At 58.8% G+C, this 17,756-nt stretch overlaps 2 protein-coding genes across 5 annotated transcripts in view; one reads left to right on the top strand and one right to left on the bottom strand.

The window, feature by feature from the left end:
• LIMS2 (LIM zinc finger domain containing 2) overlaps positions 1-17,756 on the bottom strand; it is a 36,413-nt gene that overhangs the window by 4,537 nt on the left and 14,120 nt on the right. For 2 of the 4 annotated variants that reach the window (XM_007964604.3, XM_007964603.3), the window contains exons 2-3: positions 11,663-11,729; positions 11,253-11,373 (exon numbers count right to left, since the gene is read on the bottom strand). The exons of 1 other annotated variant lie outside the window; for it this stretch is intronic. In XM_007964604.3, coding sequence (XP_007962795.1) covers positions 11,253-11,373; positions 11,663-11,693 — 152 coding nt within the window. In that variant the 5' untranslated portion in view covers positions 11,694-11,729. Of the gene's footprint in view, positions 1-11,252; positions 11,374-11,662; positions 11,730-14,197; positions 14,358-17,756 lie in introns of all 4 variants that reach the window. One more of the 4 variants, XM_007964601.3, reaches the window with a different exon arrangement.
• GPR17 (G protein-coupled receptor 17) lies at positions 4-9,931 on the top strand. Its single transcript, XM_007964599.3, has 2 exons — positions 4-3,172; positions 7,566-9,931. The coding sequence occupies exon 2, from the start codon at positions 7,598-7,600 to the stop codon at positions 8,615-8,617; it is 1,020 nt and encodes a 339-aa protein (XP_007962790.2). The 5' UTR covers positions 4-3,172; positions 7,566-7,597; the 3' UTR covers positions 8,618-9,931.

Genomic DNA, 17,756 nt, shown 5'->3' with positions numbered 1-17,756 from the left:
CGGGAGGCAGGGGCATTAGGGGCAGACCCCCCACTCCCACACACAGCCCGGCCACCTCCGGGAGAAGAGAGCCTGGACCCCTGCCACTTCGCTGAGCAGCTGGGGGCTTCAAAGGGGCTCAGCCCAGGGTACAGAAAAGCAGCAAGCCCAGTCACAAGGCCACAAGAGTGTCCTGGAAATGCGACCCACGCTCAGCAGGGAAGATGCCAGGATGCTCAAGTTCACTGCCTCTGGATTGTATTTTCCCTCTTTCTTTCTCCAAGCCTGGGGCATGCTGTGGAATACAGTACACACTTAATTGATATCTGCTGAAAACACTGTTTTATTTTCCCAATGTATTTAACACACACGAGTTAGTGAGTGTCACTGTGCCCAGCAGAGTGGCCAGTGAGGGTCCTGGGAGGCCCACTCACCCCCTTCCTTCGTGGTTTACCGGATGAAGAAGGGCCCAAACACATACAGATGATTTCTGTCTCCAAAGACAAGCACAGCTATGTCAGACGGAGGTCCCCAAACCCAGGAACTGTCATTACAGAGTGTTTTTGTGAAGACCTCAGAATAATTTCTTGCTGTGTTGGACAACAGCTGTGTTCTCAACGAAGAGACAAATCAACATGGTTTCTGTTCCCTTGGACCTCAAAGGTGGCAGGAATCTAGATTCAGAGTCCCCAGATAAAGATACACAGAGGTCCCAATCCAACACCCCTGGCCCCCGTTCCCACCTGCCACTGAATCTCTCTCTGGCGCTCCTGCTGCATCCAGGCCTCCCTTCCCAGGCTCCCCAGCCCCAGGGGCCCTCTCCACCCCTCACCAGCCTCCACGGCTGCCGACGCCGTGTTGGCCCCTCTGACAGGCTGGTCAGAGAGGATACTGAAGAGATCCAATCTCAGACCCAAGATCCCCACCCAGGTTATGGTGGGCAGACCCCAGATGCCAGGGCCACCTATTCAGCATCCCTCCCTGGACCCTAGGACCTGCTACTGCTGGGTCTGGACTCCATCCTGCACAGCACTGTGCTCCATCTGCCCTGGGGTGTCTCCTCATCAGCTGTGTGCAGGGCAAGGGGCCCAAGCAAAGGCCCCGACTCCACTTGCTAAGCTGCTGACTGGCTCTCTGTGCCTCCCCGAGACCCTACATGCCCAGCAGGGGGCAGCAGCTCAGGGTCAGTCGATGGAATGCCTGGGTGAATGAATGATTCTGCAAGAGAGGAAGGGAGCCACGGTGGGCATCATCTCCCCTCCACACTGGCCAGGGCCCTGGCTTTTACGCCCCAGTCTCCCCTCCACACTGGCCAGGGCCCTGGCTCTTACACTCCAGGAATGGGAAGCAGTTATGGCCTGTGGCTTCAGTCTTTATCACCACAATCCCTGAAGCCCACCCTTGCCCAGATACCTGTGCCCTAGCCCCAACCCCAGGCCACCTCCTCAGCAGGTCTGGGGCTGAGCTGCCCCACCTGGCGCCTGTGGCGGCCAGTCCATGCCCCCTGCAGTGCCTCTGTCCCAGACTCGGCCCCATGACCCCACTCCACATGCTGGTGACTCCTCCAGAGCATCAGGACAACACTCAACCCGTGAGGAACTACTTCTGTTTCAAAGATACAGAAATCAGCTCAACGCCTGAAAACTCCATCGCCACGGTCAATGCCCTTGAAGCCATCGACAGTGATCACCCCCATAACAGAAGGTCTGTGAGCCCAGAAATGCCCTGCTCAGAGTGGTTAGCTTCAAGCCACCACCTTTCCAACCAGCCTGGGCCAATTCTTCCAGACAGCCGCCTGCAGGCACAAGAGGAAAGGGACCTGCACCCTGGCTCAGACACCGAACACCCGGCTGGCTCTCAGGCCAGACAGACTGGGAAGTCATCTCTCGTAGGAAGTCCAGATGGGAAACAGCTTCTCGACAGACCACATCACAGCACCAGATCTAAAGGTAACCTTCAGAATTATTTTTCAGGTTGAATTAGGATCGGATCTAAGAATTCTAAATTCAAAATGCAGCAGAAAAACAAAACACACATACACATGAAGCTTCAGTTCTGGAGGGACACGCCCTTGGGTTCAAATCCTGGCTCTGTCGCTTCCTACTGTTGGCTGATGGGTGAGTTTCTTCATGTGCCTGTGCCTCAGTTTCCTTGTCTGTGAAATGGGGCAATAATCCCAGCTGCACGGGGTGACGTGAAGAGACAAATTTAAGATACTGCCCCTTAAATGCTAGCCACATACATACAGTTTTCAATGTTTAAACAACAAAATGTAAAGTCTTTTGAAACCAGGAAAGATGATTTGGCTTCCCGTGTTGCTGGATATATCATTTTTAGAAAGACTGAGAGAAACGAACTTTGTTCAGTCAGTCTCAGAGGCGGCCGCCGGCAGCACTCAAAGGCACCCCAGCCCAGAGCCACGCCAGGGAGGAGCCCCGGGGCCAGCAGTCGGATTCACGGGCTCCCGTGCCGAAGGGGAGCTGCACCGGCGGGCACCCGGCCTCTGAACTGAGCCACACCCCCACGGGCAGGACAGCGCCCCATTATGAGGCCCCTGCAGCTGTGCCTCGCTCCAGATAAAGGCCATGATTTATTCGGCATGCCCAAATGGGGCCTCATTATACGGGGCAGGACACAAGGACCCTACAGCAAGTGTCCTCAAAGAGTCGCCTCTCACTCAGTGAGCAATGCTCCTCGGACTCCCACCCTCCGATCCCAGGCCCCCTCCACTGTCTGCGGGCGCAGGCCTGAGAGCGCCGCCTGTTGCCATGGCAGCCGGCCCCTCCCTGCCCCCCATCAGTAGGAAATCATCCCCTTCTGAAACGTCCTGTTGTGTCCCTCAGCTCCAGCCTAAGCCCCCCAGCCAGCCCCCGCCTGCTCTGAGTCTCTGAGACAGTCACACACTCGGCCTCTGTGGCCAAGCTGGGGGCGGGGGGCACGGGCTAGGGACACACTAGAATATTCACGCTCTGGTGGCAGCAGCGGCAGCCAGAGGAGCGGCCGCCACACAAGGGACCCCTCAGGAATGAAGCAGCCTTTCAGGGCCAGAGGGGCTGTGGTCTCCCTTCTTCTCCTTAAATAGCCAGCGTTCCACCCACAGCGGCACGGAGCCCTCTGCCACCGACACCCACGGGCGGAGATCACCTGCTGCCCCACAGACCCCTGCCCCTTCCTCCCGGACCAGCAGCTAGAGGTAAGGGGCAGGCTGGGTGCGGCGGGCTGGGAGCCCAGGGCTAAGCAGAGGAAACACACAGTGGGGAACCCTGCCCAGGGAGACAGGCAGCAGCCTGTCTCGTCCCATGTCTTTGGTGATGGTCTGACCTGTGCATTGAAGGCTGACCAGTCTGAATTCACAGCAGCCCACAAAGCGGTGTTTTGTCCCTCTGATGGGGGCCTGCAGAGGGGAAGTGGCTTGCCTGCAGTCCAGGCTGCAATGACAGCACCCGTGCCCCTAACCATGAGGCAGCCTTGACCCATACGGGAGCCAGATGCCTGGGAGAGGGTCCAGGCCAGGGATGGAGTGGCGCTAATGCAAAGGCAACTGCCACCACCTGGCCATGGCTGCTGCTACCACAGGCCCTCCCTGAGGCCACGCGTGCCCACCTGCCACCTCCACAGAGGCCTGAGACCTGTCCTAGACGCTCAGCTCACCCACAGCCATGGGACCCAACACTGCCCAGGCCCCGGCCCGTTCCACGCCCCTTCCTCTTCGGAACACCTGCTCGGTGGCCATCTGAGCAGTCAGCCGTGAGGAACCAGTGAGTCTAGGCTGAAGTTCGTTTCTAAAGGGCAATGGAGAGTGAAGCGGGGCCCATCTCAGACCAAACTGCAACAACCAGTATCAGAACTCCTCAAACGAGGGACAGAAAGGGAGGAGAAACCTCAGCAAACCTGAAACAAACCAGGAAGCGGTTTAAGATGGAGTGAGTCTCAGTCCCAGAGAGAGCGAGGTGCACGCCCTTCGGCCGGGGCAGGAAGTGGAGGGCAGTGGCCAGGCTGAGACCCCCGGGCTGGAGGCAGGAGGCACCACAGGCCCACCTAGTGCCATGAGATATGCTAGCCCTGCTGTCACTCAGGGCCCCAAGCCCAGTAACATTCTGCTGTCACTGTCTTGAAACTCTTCCTTTTTGAGCAAGGGGCTGCACATTCTCATTCCACACGCGGGCCCCTAAGATTAGGGAGTGGTTCCAGGGCTGGGAGGAGGTGCTGAGCCTGGGAGACAACTCCATGGCAAGCTCTGAGACCGAGTCACTCTCCTGCCCTGGCCGAGGCGCCCTGGCAGTCTCCAGAGGCAGGGCAGTCCCCTGGGGGCCAGGGTTTCCCTGGTCTCACTTCCAGCTCCAGGGCCCATGTCCCCTGGTCAAGTGACCTAGGGCAAGTTAGCAGACACTCAGCCTTGATTCCCTAATCTGTAAAATGGGGCTAAAACTGGTTTGAGCCAGCACAGGCAGGCCCCCACCATGCCAGGCAGAGTGGTCAGTCGTACCTACGAGCTGTTCTCTCCTGGGGCCAGGTGATGCCTGCACAGTGGGGCACAGTACAGGCCCGAGGGACAGTCTGGGGTGGGGGGCACCCACCTTGGCCCCTTCCCACCCCCAGGTTCTAACAAGGACCCCTCACTCACTGAGCCCCCTCTCCTCTTCCAGTCTCCAGGGCCTCCCCGCACATACCTTCCTCCTCTCCTGCCAACCTGAAAACAGTACACCTGTGTGCCCCTCCCATCTGCCATGGGCTGTCCTCTCTGCCTGCCAGTGCACCTGCCCTGAAGCCCTGTTCCTCCAGTCTCTGGGTCCTCACCCCCAGCACGGGCAACATGACACCCTCAAAGTCACAGCCCCCCCACCGCCCCCGCCATCCCACCAGCACCTGCTCCTTGTCCTCCCCTGCCTCACAGGCCCTGTCAAGGGCTGTGTCTCTCCCTCCTTTTACCTCTCCTCCACAGCCCCCTTCAGAGCCCTCAGCCCTTCCCCAGGGCTCCAGCCAAGCCTGTCTCCCTCTCCCGAGGCTCACTCACCCCGCCTTCTTCGGCCCTCAGCTCTCCGCCCGCACCGCACTGTGGTTTTAGCAGTCCTAGGGAAAGTGGCAGCCGAGACCCTCCAGCCCAAGTCAGAGGACTGTGAAACCTGGATTCCTGGGGAATGGGGTCCCCGTGAGGAACTCCACATGGGACTAAGAACAGACCCTGTTCCTGGAAGTGGCAGGAAACCATCTCTGGTGTTAGAACTTCAGGCATCTTCAAACACTCTGAAGCCGGGGGCAATCTTTTCAGGTAGGGGAACCTGCCTAGAGAAATAGCTAAAAGGTAATATTATTAGGCAGTTGCCCTCCCCTTTGCTTGAGGACATTGATGGCCAGGTGCTTGGGCCAGCCCTCACCCTCCATGTGAGGGCCACAGCAGCTGGCCGCTCGCTCTCCTGAGGAAGGGTGCGGCCTGCCCTTCCCTAGGACTAGGGCCACCACCGTGCCTGCTTCTCCTCCATGTGAGGATGGCTCCAGCCTCCTCCTCGAGGGGCTGCTGTGCCCGTGAACAGTCACCATGCCCTCTCTGCCCCATGCCACCAGCCTCCTGAGACAGCCCTGTGGAGTCAGTAAGAGGAGAGGGGCTGGGCGCAGTGACTCATGCCTGTAATCCGAACACTTTGGGAGGCCAAGGAGGGAGGATCACTGGAGCCCAGGAGTTTGAGACCAGCCTGGGCAACATGGCAAAACCCCATCTCTACCAAAAAATACAAAAATTAGACGGGCGTGGTGGTGTGTGCCTGTAGTTCCAGCTACTCAGGAGGCTGAGGTGGGAGGATCACTTGAGCCCTGGAGGTTGAGGCTGCAGTGAGTTGATTGCACCACTGCACTCCAGCCTGGGTGACAGAGCGAGACCCTGGAAAAAAAAAAAAGGAAAGAAGAAAGAAAAGGAAGGAAGGAAGGAAGGAAGGAAGGAAGGAAGGAAGGAAGGAAGGGAGGGAGGGAGGGAGGGAGGGAGGGAGGGAGGGAGGGAGGGAGGGAGGGAGGGAGGGAGGGAGGGAGGCAGGCAGAGAGGGAAACAGGCAGGGAGAGACGTGCAGAGTGAATTTGCTGCAGGTAGGTCTCTGGCTGCTTGGTGCAGAGCCAGGCTCGCCCAGGATAAGGACCCTGCCAGGTCTGTGGCTCGTGCCTCCTCCCCTCCTGCTGCCATCCTGCAATGGGCACAGACGGGATGCCAGCTTCTCTTCTGCAAACCCCTCTCCAGCCTCTGCTTCAGCCTGGCTGTGCAGGGTGGAGACTGTGGGTACTGGGAAGCCGGGTGCCCAGAGGAACCCCAGAAGCTGTGCCATCATCAGCATCCACCTGGCCAAAGCCCGCTGGTGACCCCAATTCAAAGGCAGGCCAGGCCTGCTGTCCTGCCCTGGATGCGGGCTGCTCTGGCCCCACCGCCTGCCCACACCCACACTCGCAGGCCTAGGTTGGGGAGGCAGGGTGTTTGGGACCCTCGCTCTCCTTCCTGAATCTTCTGAGTTGACTAAAAGCAAAACAGGAGTGGGTTTCTCTGTCTGCGGGGAGTGGGGAGCACCCTATCCAGACTCAGGGTTCACCAGATGGACGTGACTTGTTACCTAGGCCTGTCACAGGGCTCTGCACTTGGCCTTCGAATGTGGGCAAGCCAGGGGGCCTCCAGGCCTCTCTGGGGCTGCAGATCTGACCCGGACAGCCTTGGCCAGTGTCTCTGACTCCGGGTAAAATGGGTCTTCCCCTCCTGGAAGAGATGCTGCCCCCTGGTGGTGCATCTACTCTGAGAGAGAAAATACTCCCAGCTGGCCTGATGCCCAGGCACAGGCTTCTCCTAAACACAGGTCTCCCCACCTGTCAGGATGTCCAAACGGAGGTTGGCTCCAGAAAGAGCCTTTCCAGCCTTTCTGGCCGGCTCCAGAAAGCCCCCAAGAGAGACGCTGAAACTCTCAGGCGGGTAAAAAGAGCAGACCTCTGACCTCCCAGGGCACAGTCCTTGCTGCCATCCTGGGGCATCCTCCTGTGAGTCAGGTGCCGGGGAAGCCATGGTCAGAGGCCAGCAGGGGAAGCAGAAAGTAGAGACGCCCCAGCCAGCACACCTGTGGGCAGGCAGGTCAGGGAGGGTCCAGGCACTCAGGATGAGCAGAACTCACCGGCCAAGGCTGGGGCTGAGGAGGAGCTAGAATCGCAGAGACACACTGCTCCCACCCCTCACCACCCCTGACACTCAGACATCACACTTCAGGGGCAGAACAGAAAACCCAGAGCCTCACCCAGGCAGGGCTCACATCCCATTCCCCGTCCGGGTGCTGACCCTGTCCTCCCAGCTCTGAGGAGCCTCAGATCTCCCGGGTGGCAGGGGTGCAGCTGCATAGTGGCGAAATTCCAAGGCCTGGTTCTGTGTTTGCCTTGTGCTGCAGTTCAGAATGCCTCTGACGCTCACGCACCCCAAATGGACAAGGAGGTCCCCTCATCTCCCCGTGGGCAATGCTGAGCTTGGAAGTGGGAGGTTCTGAAGGCATCGGAGGCCTGATTTCTGGACTTCGGAGAGCGTGAAGCTGCCCGGGTCGCAAGCTCATTGTGAACTGTTCGCTTGTTCCCTCCAGGCTCATACCCGGGCTCTGACTCCAGCCAAAGCATGAATGGCCTTGAAGTGGCCCCCCCAGGTCTGATCACCAACTTCTCCCTGGCCACGGCAGAGCAATGTGGCCAGGAGACGCCGCTGGAGAACATGCTGTTCGCCTCCTTCTACCTCCTGGATTTTATCCTGGCTTTCGTTGGCAATACCCTGGCTCTGTGGCTTTTCATCCGAGACCACAAGTCCGGGACCCCGGCCAACGTGTTCCTGATGCATCTGGCCGTGGCCGACTTGTCGTGCGTGCTGGTCCTGCCCACCCGCCTGGTCTACCACTTCTCTGGGAACCACTGGCCGTTTGGAGAAATCGCGTGCCGTCTCACCGGCTTCCTCTTCTACCTCAACATGTACGCCAGCATCTACTTCCTCACCTGCATCAGCGCCGACCGCTTCCTGGCCATCGTGCACCCGGTCAAGTCCCTGAAGCTCCGCAGGCCCCTCTACGCACACCTGGCCTGTGCCTTCCTGTGGGTGGTGGTGGCCGTGGCCATGGCCCCGCTGCTGGTGAGCCAGCAGACCGTGCAGACCAACCACACGGTGGTGTGCCTGCAGCTGTACCGGGAGAAGGCCTCCCACCATGCCCTGGTGTCCCTGGCCGTGGCCTTCACCTTCCCGTTCGTCACCACGGTCACCTGCTACCTGCTGATCATCCGCAGCCTGCGGCAGGGCCTGCGTGTGGAGAAGCGCCTCAAGAGCAAGGCGGTGCGCATGATCGCCATCGTGCTGGCCATCTTCCTGGTCTGCTTCGTGCCCTACCACGTCAACCGCTCCGTCTATGTGCTGCACTACCACAGCGGTGGGACCTCCTGTGCCACCCAGCGCGTCCTGGCCCTGGGAAACCGCATCACCTCCTGCCTCACCAGCCTCAACGGGGCGCTCGACCCCATCATGTATTTCTTTGTGGCTGAGAAGTTCCGCCACGCCCTGTGCAACTTGCTCTGTGGCAAAAGGCTCAAGGGCCCGCCCCCCAGCTTCGAAGGGAAAACCAACGAAAGCTCGCTGAGTGCCAAGTCCGAGTTGTGAGCGGGGGGCGCTGTCCAGGCCGAGCACAGACTGTTTAGGACTCAGCAGACTCAGCAAGAGGCATCTGCCGTTTCCCCAGCCACCTCCCCAGCAGGCAACCTGAAATCTCAGCAGATGCCCACCGTTTCTCTAGACCGCCTCGTCTCAACCCCTGAAAAGGGAAAACTGACGAAGGGGATCCGTCGGCCACCCCTCTGCAGGGGCTTGTGATGCTTACAAAGGCTCCTAGACACTCAACGACTTCATCCGTGGCAGGGAGAGAAGAGGCCGGAAGAACAACCCCTGAACAATGGACGCCTTTCTTTCCCACTAGGCTCCCAGCCTTCTTCCTGCTACAGAATCGCTCAGCAACCAGGCTCTGCAGAAAGACCCGGAAGAGGGACCTGGGAGTCCTGGCGGGGGCGGGGAGGGAGTCTCAATATTCCTTTGCAGTGCAAGGTACCCTGAGTCCCCTCTGGTGCCTCTGCCAGATACACACTGCCGGAGTTGAAGGGACACAGGCCACACGTTTCAGGCTGGTTGCCAGGGGACCTCAGCACTCTCGGCCTGCAGGGACTGAGCACAGCTCTGGATTCTGGATCTCTCCTGCTGTAACCCCACACACAGGCCTGCAACCCCCAGAGCTCTTTGGCAGGCTCCCAGTCCCGGACAAGCATGTCCTGTGTAGTCATGGCAGCTCAGGTCAGGCCAGGGCTGCGCTGCGCACCTGCCTCCCACTGACCCAGACCCCCTTCCTCCAGAGAGGCCTCTCTCTGCCTGAGCTATTTCCCTTGCTTGCGTGCAGATATTTCCCTAACACGTCCTTTATATTTGTTTGTACAGACCATAAACACAACCGTAGCTTTCAGACTACACAGGTTATTGTGTTTGGTCAACATGAAGCGTTTCCCAGAACTTCTGTCTTTGACCCAGGAGTGGCGAAGTGGTGGCACAGCGGCAGAGGCAGCCTCGTGGGCTCTTGCTGGGGCTCTGGCAGCTCACGGCACGTCTGTCCAGATTCTGAAGTCTGCACTGTGGGGCTGGGAGGGCCAAGCAGGGGCCCTCATTCCTCACCCTAGCTGCCGCCCTGCCCCGTCCTTACGGCAATGTGCTTCTGTAGCACGTCTGACTTTCCAAAACACTTCCAGCATCTTTCACATTTCCCCAACCAGCCCTTGGGGCAGTGGCCCTGTGCAAACCTTGCCTCAGAAAGGAGACTGGGCTCGCTCCACACACCGTCGGCGACATTGCTGGTCACCATGAGCCCCTGGTGCTGTCCCTCGGCCCCTGCACTGCACCGTCTGCCCCCTCAGCCCTTCATTTAGACAACCTGCTCAATGCCAGGCACCGCCCAGCTCCGAGGACAGCGGGCTAGACACCGGGCACCAGGCCACATGCCTCTCTCGTGGGCGGCGCGTGGACAAGAGCTTGGTAGTGTCGGGGAAGCATCTCGGAGGAGCTGCGGGAGCGAGCAGAGTGCCCGGACAGAGGGGGTGTGGCAGGGGGGGCATGGCTGGGGCCTCTGTGGGGCGGCGCTGCCTCTCACTGACACAGGGCACATGCAGAGGCAGCCTTGGTGGTTGGCGGAGGAGAATCCCAAACTGCCTGTGCCCCATTGCATTTGGGATGCCTGGTGGACACCAAGTGAAGGTGGCATGTGGGCAGCTGAGGACAGCGAGAGAGAGGCCCGAAGTGGAGCCCAGAATTGTCCAGACACACATGCCATTTAGGGCTCTAGGATTCTGTCTGCAAGGGCAGCCATGAGGGCCGGGCGCGGAGTCCCAGACGACCCCCCATGGAGAGACCGGGAGGAAGATGGCTCAGAGGAGGGAGTGAGCAGGTGCCGCTGTGGGGGCGGGGGACAGAACCACAGGAACTCAGGGTCCCGGGTGCCAGAAGGGGGGCGTTTCTGCACCTCAGCAGCTGTGGTGAGAGCTGCTGAGGGGTCAAGAGGAGGTGTGGGTCCCTGGGCAGATGAGGCTGGGGTAGCACACACGAGGGGAGGCAGGTGTGCTGGGAGAGGCTGGGGAGGAAGGCCAGCCAGTATTTTTAACCCAGCTCCCCAGCCCGGTCCTTCAGAAAGGACAAGAGAGTGGCATGGAGAAGGGAGCCCTGGAGAAACTGTGGGAACGAACACGGCTCAGACAGCAGCGGGGCTGCACGGGATCCCAGAGCTAGGGCCAGGGCAGGTAGGAGACAAGGCAGCCTGCTATAGGGACAGTGCTCGGGGAGGGGGAACAAGAGACCAAGGCTTCACAGGAGGTGGGAACTTCTGGAGTACCCATGAGGTCTGTGGCCCTGAATTTAAGAGTAAATGTGGGCATTTCCCTCCAGCCACACTGAGCTGCAGAGGTACAGGCAGGGGAAGGTGGACAGGTGGGGTCAGTAGGCGGGGTGGCCAGGGGGTGGGGGACTGTGGAGGTTTCTCATGGCTCCCGAGAGGCTGCCAGGAACATGCCAAGCATGGGGCCCCGCAAACTGGGAGTTGGACCATCTGCCCTGAGGTGAACTGGAGGGAGGGCAGCCACGTCAGTGCAGGCTTCGGCACCGGGACCCTGCTGGGCCCTCAGCAAGTGGGTAGCACACGGGAGGGGTGGGCAGGTGTGCTGGGCAGGGCTGTGGCCCAGTCCCCTCTGGCCCAATGTGGCCACCTCACCTGCCGGCATTCTTCACAAAGCCCAGGTCAGCCAGCTCCACATCGCACAGCTCGCAGCGGAAGCAGCCCGGGTGCCAGTTGTTGTTCATGGCCTTGATGACGCGGCCAATGATGAACTCACCTGGAAAAGGACAGGTCCCTGCTGGCCAGGGGGCGCGTGCCCGTCCCCTCTTCGGACCCTCCAAAGCCCCGTCCACCTAACACTCCACCTGCTCTCTGCCTGGCCCGTGGGCTCCCTTGTGAGATGGGGGTACCTATAGGGGGCCTGAGGGCTGCCGCTCAGAGAGGCAAGGTGGGCAGTTAGGGAAGAGCTAGGCCAGTTCTGTGTGCCCCTTTGGGCCCCCGCCCCCCCACCCCGCCTGCTGCCCACTTCCCAGGCAGCCCAGGATGTGCACTGTCACCGGCCTTACCGCAGGATCCGCAGCACGGAGCAAACAGCATTTGGAAGTCGTGTTCACAGTACTTCCGGCCTTCAAACTGCAAAGGGGTCGCAGAGAGAGGACAAGCACTATCATTCCCACCAGCCGCCCAGGCCCTTGTCGGGTCAGGACCTGACAGCAGGGGATGAGGCACTGAGACAGGCACATGTCGGGCTGAGGCTGGAGCAGCAGGTCCCAGGCCTGGCCAGCAGAGGACATTGGCCCTTTTGGGATGGTGGGGTGCAAAGGGAGGGGCCCCTGTGGAAGCTGGAAAGGTCGGCAAGGCCACCTGTCCAAGGGCCACTGGTGTCTACTGAGGATCTGGACCCTGTGGGTCCGGAGAACAGGCTGGGGGTGAGGGCGTTTTATGCCAGGAGGGATGAGATCCAGTTTGAAGTGTAGTGCCACTTGGCCCTATTTCCTATACCTTCTTTGTGGAAGTAGTCCAGCTTCCCTAGAGGCCACGAAGACCCAGGGACAGAAGGAAGGGAAGGCAGGAAGGACCTGGGCACGGGGGAGTGGGGAGAGCTCAGGGCTGCGGCCAGCAGGAGCCAGTGTGCACACCCTCCAGGCGGCAGCTGCCAGCGAGGGCCCCTGTGCTGGCCACAAGTGGGGCCAAAGCCTGCCTCTGCTTTCCTCTCTTTTGATAATTGTATTTTCTATTTTTTAATTTGGTTTTTCCCTGTTCTCTAAAATGAGTGTCTTACTAGACTGAACTGGATATAGCCCTACCCAGGGACCTGTAGAGGCAGGAAGGGCTTAAACTCAGCAATGAAAATCATCTGGACACCTACTGTATGACAGGCTTTGTTCTGGGCACATGGCCACCCCTCCCAGAGTTTTGCCCACCCCCCTGCTGTCTCTACATTTAGCCAGCATTTCTCAGGAGGCTGAAGGCACCGTGAGGAACAGCGGCTCCTGGTCTGCCAGGTGGACCACATGCCCCACATCCATCCACCAGCCAATCCCATCAGCTCTACCTCGAAACAGAGCCAGCATCTGAACCCTGGCCACCACCGCCACCACAACCACCAGTGGCGTGCTGGTAAATGTTGAACAGCCAGCTCTCTGGGGCACAGAGGCAGGCCCTGCTGTGGGGCGTTTGCCAATGTCCATGGTGTGAATATTCCCGTCATGGCCAACCTCCAGTTGCCGAAAGGACATTGATGTGGACTTGAGCGGGGGTGTGCATGGCCACCCCAGCACAATGAACGGAAATAACCCCGGCAGCATAGACAATAGTAAAGTGGAACAAAATAATTAGCAAGTGGTACGCTTTGAGTATTTGTTCCCTCTGTTTTTAATAAAATTGTATCCCATTGTATGTTTATGTAATTTAATTTGTAAACAAAAACTCTGTTGCATAACCAGTTTGCAAGACTGTTGATGATTTAAAGACTGCTCTCATGAGCTGGTGAAGGCCCCTTCACTTTCATCTGGGTGACTGTACTAATTCAGCTCCTGGTCCCGCCGGCTTCCCAGCCCAGCCTCTGTTCCGGTCCCACCTTACACCCTCTCCTCAGCGGCCAGAAGCCTCCTTTTTTTTTTTTTTTAGATGGAGTCTTGCTCTGTCCCCCAGGCTGGAGTGCAATGGCGCGATCTCGGCTCACTGCAACATCCGCCTCCCAGGTTCAAGTGATTCTCCTGCCTCAGCCTCCTGAGTAGCTGGGATTACAGGCACCTGCCACTACGCCAGGCTAATTTTTTGTATTTTTAGTACAGACAGGGTTTCACCATGTTGGCCAGGCTGGTCTTGAACTCCTGACCTCAGGTGATTCACCCGCCTCCGTCTCCCAAAGTGCTGGGATTACAGGCATGAGTCACAGTGCCTGACCAGGGCACCTTTTCAAATGTCAGCAGACAGTGTGACTCCTCTGCTTCACACCCCGAGGTGGCTCCTGTCTATGCCTCTGTAGAGGCCCATTGGGCCAAACAAAATCCACCTCCCTGTCCTGAGCGCCTGGCACTCTTCCTCTCATGCCCTCAGCTTCTATCACACCAGCTTCCCTACTGCTCTCCATACACCCCATGTTCTCCCACCACAGGGTCTGTGCATGTGCTGTGCCCTCTGCCCAGTGCTCTTCCTGCAGAGATGTCTGTGGCTCCCTCCCCTCAGGTCTGCCCAAACCTCACCTTCCCTGAGCACCACCCCACCCCACCCTGTAAGCCCTGACCCCCAGGGCATCAGCACCAGCTGGTGGGCCCTGCGGTTGCTGTGCTCACTGTCTGGTCCCCATGGAGGGCAAGCACCACCAGGGCAGGCTCTTCCTGCCCCCAGGGCCTACCCAGCATCTGCCCAGAGGAGGCTGGTGAAAGGTGGCTCTCCGTTAGCACCCAGAGCATCCGGGGCGCTGTTCACATCTCACAGGTGAAGGATGGGCCCGTGCAGGAGCTCAAGCCTGCTTCTGGGCTGGCTCCAGACCCGGCCCTGTCACCAGTCAGGACCACTGCCCGGAGCCCAGCCCACCCACTCCTTGAGGGCAGACTCTGAGCGGGGTCTGAGAAGGCCCTCAGTAGTGTCCTCACCTCATAGAAGAGCCCCTCGGGGAAGGGCCGGAAGCACTGGGCACACACGAAGCAGTGCTCATGGTACAGCTCCCCATTGCTGTTGACAATGCGCTCAGCGGGGGCGAAGCGGGCCTGGCAACGCTGGCACACGGCATTGGCCAAGGCGTCCGACATGTTGCTGGGGGCGGGAGACAGGAGGGGTGAGTCAGAGCTGGTCAGAGGCGCGGATGGGGCACATGCAGAGGCCTGAGCCCGACAGACACACCTCATATTAAAAAGTGAAGACGCTCTACGGGGTCAGGAAAATCGCTCTAACCCAGGGTCCAGCTGCTCAGTGCTTGCAGTGCCCACCCCTTGGGGTGTCAGGGGCCCAGTCAACTCCCACTTGGGCCCCTATTACCCCTTCTTCAGGGAGCACAGAGTCTCACGCACAGAACACCACCCAGCGCAGGTGAGTGGCTCTGTATTTGCACTCTTACTTAATCCCCAAGGCAATCCTGCAGCTACTATTATTATGGCCTCTTCCAGAGGAGGCACCAAAGCCTCAGAGAGGTTGAGTAACTTGCCCAAGCTCACAAAACAGAGCGGGGTAAATGCTTGAACCCAGACTGCTCAGTCTTCCATGGTTCCATCCTCTGCGCCATGAGTTAGTTTCAAACCGACTGCCTCCCATAAACACATAACCACCCAACCACAGAGAAGGCAAGGGGGTAGCCGGGTGCAGCGGCTCAAGCCTGTCATCCAGAGCACTGTGGGAGGCCAAGGTGGGCGGATCCCTTGAGCCCAGGAGTTTGAGACCAGCTGGGTAATATGGCAAGAACCCATCTCTAATAAAAACACACACAAAAAACAAAAAAGATAGCCAGGGGTGGTGGTGCAAGCCTGTAGTCCCAGCCCCATTCTGGAGGCTGAGGCGGAAGGATGGCTTGAGCCTGGGAGGCTGAGGCTGCAATGAGCTGTGACCATGGCACTGCACTCCAACCTGGGCAACAGAGTGAGACCCTGTCTCAACAACAACAACAAAAAAAAAAACGGCAAGAGTATGAATCTTTGAGACAAGACGGGAGTGCGGTGATGGGAGCAAAGCTCATCCATGCTGGGCACTGCCTGTCCCCAGAGTCAGCGGTGGGTTTCCTTCTGGGAGGGGTGAAATGCAAACTACACGGGAAAAGCCCACAGTGAGCCAGGCCCACAGTCATTCCAGCCCCGGGGCCCTTCAGCACGGCCAGGAGGGGTCTTTTACACTCAAAAACATGGTAAGGATGAGTCCTAAACACCCAACTGCCTCTACGGCCTTCAGAGAACCAGATACCCAACGCCTTTTGCTAGGAAGGGAGAACATGGGTTCTGTCTCAAGTGTCTCAACTCCTGTGGGTTCCTGGAAAGCTGGGCAGAGAGGGATCATCAGGCTCGCAGGGGAGTGATGCAACCAGCTGGTAATGTCCGCCTTGGTGCAGCTGTGGTGTGGCAGGACGTGAGTGCAGTGCCTTTGGGAACACCTCTCCACCTGCCCTGCCTCCCAGGATGAATCCCACCCACCAGTCACTCGCTGCCGCAGCATCAGGAGAGAAATGCCTGGTGAGTGAGGCTCCTGTCGGGCTGTTCTGCAGCCTGCGATCTGGGCAGGGCCAGCCTGAAGAGTGCCAGCCACAGAGAAGAGGGGCCTTAGACAGGATGAGCCCAGGGTTGGAGGACAGGGCTGCGCTCAGGGTCTGGGCATTGGGCTGTGGGCAGAGGGTCTCACAGGAGGCTGCTGCCATATGGAGACAGACTGGCAACTGGGAATGGGAACCCAGGCTGATGTCTCTTTCTTCTCTGCTTAGGGACCCATGTGGCGGAGGCTGGCTGGAAGGCCGTTCAGCGAGGCTTTCTGGGCATGCTGGGCTTCCGTCCACCTTGGCCTGCCCCTGGGGCGCTTAGGAGACCAAAGCCACCATGCGAGCCCACATTTAGGCCAGAGGGGCAAGGAAGCAGAGATGGTGGCAACAAGAGTTGGGAAGAACCCAAGAAGAAAGGCCTCGGCACCCAGCGGCTGCTCCTCAGTCCTCCCAGCTCCCTGCTGGTCTTCACACGGCGGGCCAGGCGGGCCACCAGGGCGGAGTCTGGCCGCCCCAAGCCACCCTCGAGGGCTGGGCTGGGCTTCACTAGGACCGGCTTGGTTTCCTTCCCGGAGAACACTGTGAACCTCCTCTCCTGAAACACACTCCCAAGGTGACAGGGAGGACGTTCCAGGGCCTAACCATGAGCCAGACCTTGGGCGTCTTAAGAGAAGTCGGAAATCAACAGGAAATCCCAAGCCTCCGGGCCTGGAATTCCTCACTCCAAGGACCCAGAAAACGAAGCCAAATTAAGGACTTCCAGCCCCAGCCTTTCAGATTCCGCCTTAAAGCCAGACCTCTAGACCCCAGTGACTGAGCACACACCCCTCGCACCCCTTCCAGGCTCCTGTTCTCTGCCCCAGGGGCTGCTGTTTAGGGCCTGCACCCACAGGCCTGCCCCCTCTGGCTTCCAGGTGGGCTGACCCTACTCCCACGAGCAAGGTGCTGCTGGGACCCGGGCCTCTCCCTGTGGTTACCAGCACTCCTGCACCCCTAGCCCAGCTGCTTCACCACCCTTCCTCCCTCCCTGTTTCATAAACAGACCCTCAGTTAGCACTCCCCAGCTGCCACGCTTCCCACTGAGAGGTGAAGCCGTCTGGGCTTCTGGGTCTGGTGGGGACTTGGAGAACTTTTCTGTCTAGCTAAGGATTGCAAATGCACCAATCAGTGCTCTGTGTCTACCTAAAGGTTTGTAAACACACCCACCAGCACTCAGTAAAAACTGACCACGCTCTGTAAAACGGACCAATCAGCTTGCTGTAAAATGGACCAATCAGCTCACTGTAAAACGGACCAATCAGCGCTCTGTAAAATGGACCAATCAGCAGGATGTGGGTGGGGCCAAATAAGGGAATAAAAGCAGGCCACCACAACGCCCCAGTGGGTCCTTCTCTACCTTGTGGTAGGTTTGTTCTTTTGCTTTTTGCAACAGATCTTTAGTGCGATTACTCTTTCGATCCCTGATACCACCTTTATGGGCTGTAACACTCACCACAAAGGTCTGCAGATTCACTCCTGAAGCTAACCAGACCATAAACCCACCGGGAGGAGCGAACAACCCCAGACGTGCCTTCTTTAAAAGCTGTAACACTCACTGCCAGGGTCTGTGGCTTCATTCGTGAAGTCAGTAAGACCATGAACCCACCAGAAGGAAGAAACTCCGGACGTATCTGAACATCTGAAGGAACAGACTCCAGACACTCCATCTTTAAGAACTGTAACACTCACCGCGAGGGTCTGCGGCTTCATTCTTGAAGTCAGCGAGACCAAGAAACCCCCAAAAGGAACCAATTCTGGACACACCACCAGGGTCCTAACAGCAGCCTGGCCATACCCTCTCTCCTCTACCTTCCTGCTCATCTTCCAGTCGAACCTGGAAACTGGTCCCTAACCAGTTCCCTGGCTGGTTCCCAGACGCCTCCAGTGAGATCATTGCCGCCTGTGCCCGGCAGACCTTGCACAAAGCCTGGCATAAGCAG

This window comes from Chlorocebus sabaeus, chromosome 10 (genome assembly GCF_047675955.1).
Source record: "Chlorocebus sabaeus isolate Y175 chromosome 10, mChlSab1.0.hap1, whole genome shotgun sequence".
Classification (NCBI taxonomy): Eukaryota; Metazoa; Chordata; class Mammalia; order Primates; family Cercopithecidae; genus Chlorocebus; species Chlorocebus sabaeus.
Note: the sequence above shows the minus strand (reverse complement) of the source record. Positions and strands in the feature narration are given on the sequence as shown.

What these genes read in the sequence shown, in the direction of transcription:
- GPR17 (XM_007964599.3), top strand. Translation starts at nt 7,598, where the DNA reads ATGAATGGCCTTGAAGTGGCCCCCCCAGGTCTGATCACCAACTTCTCC.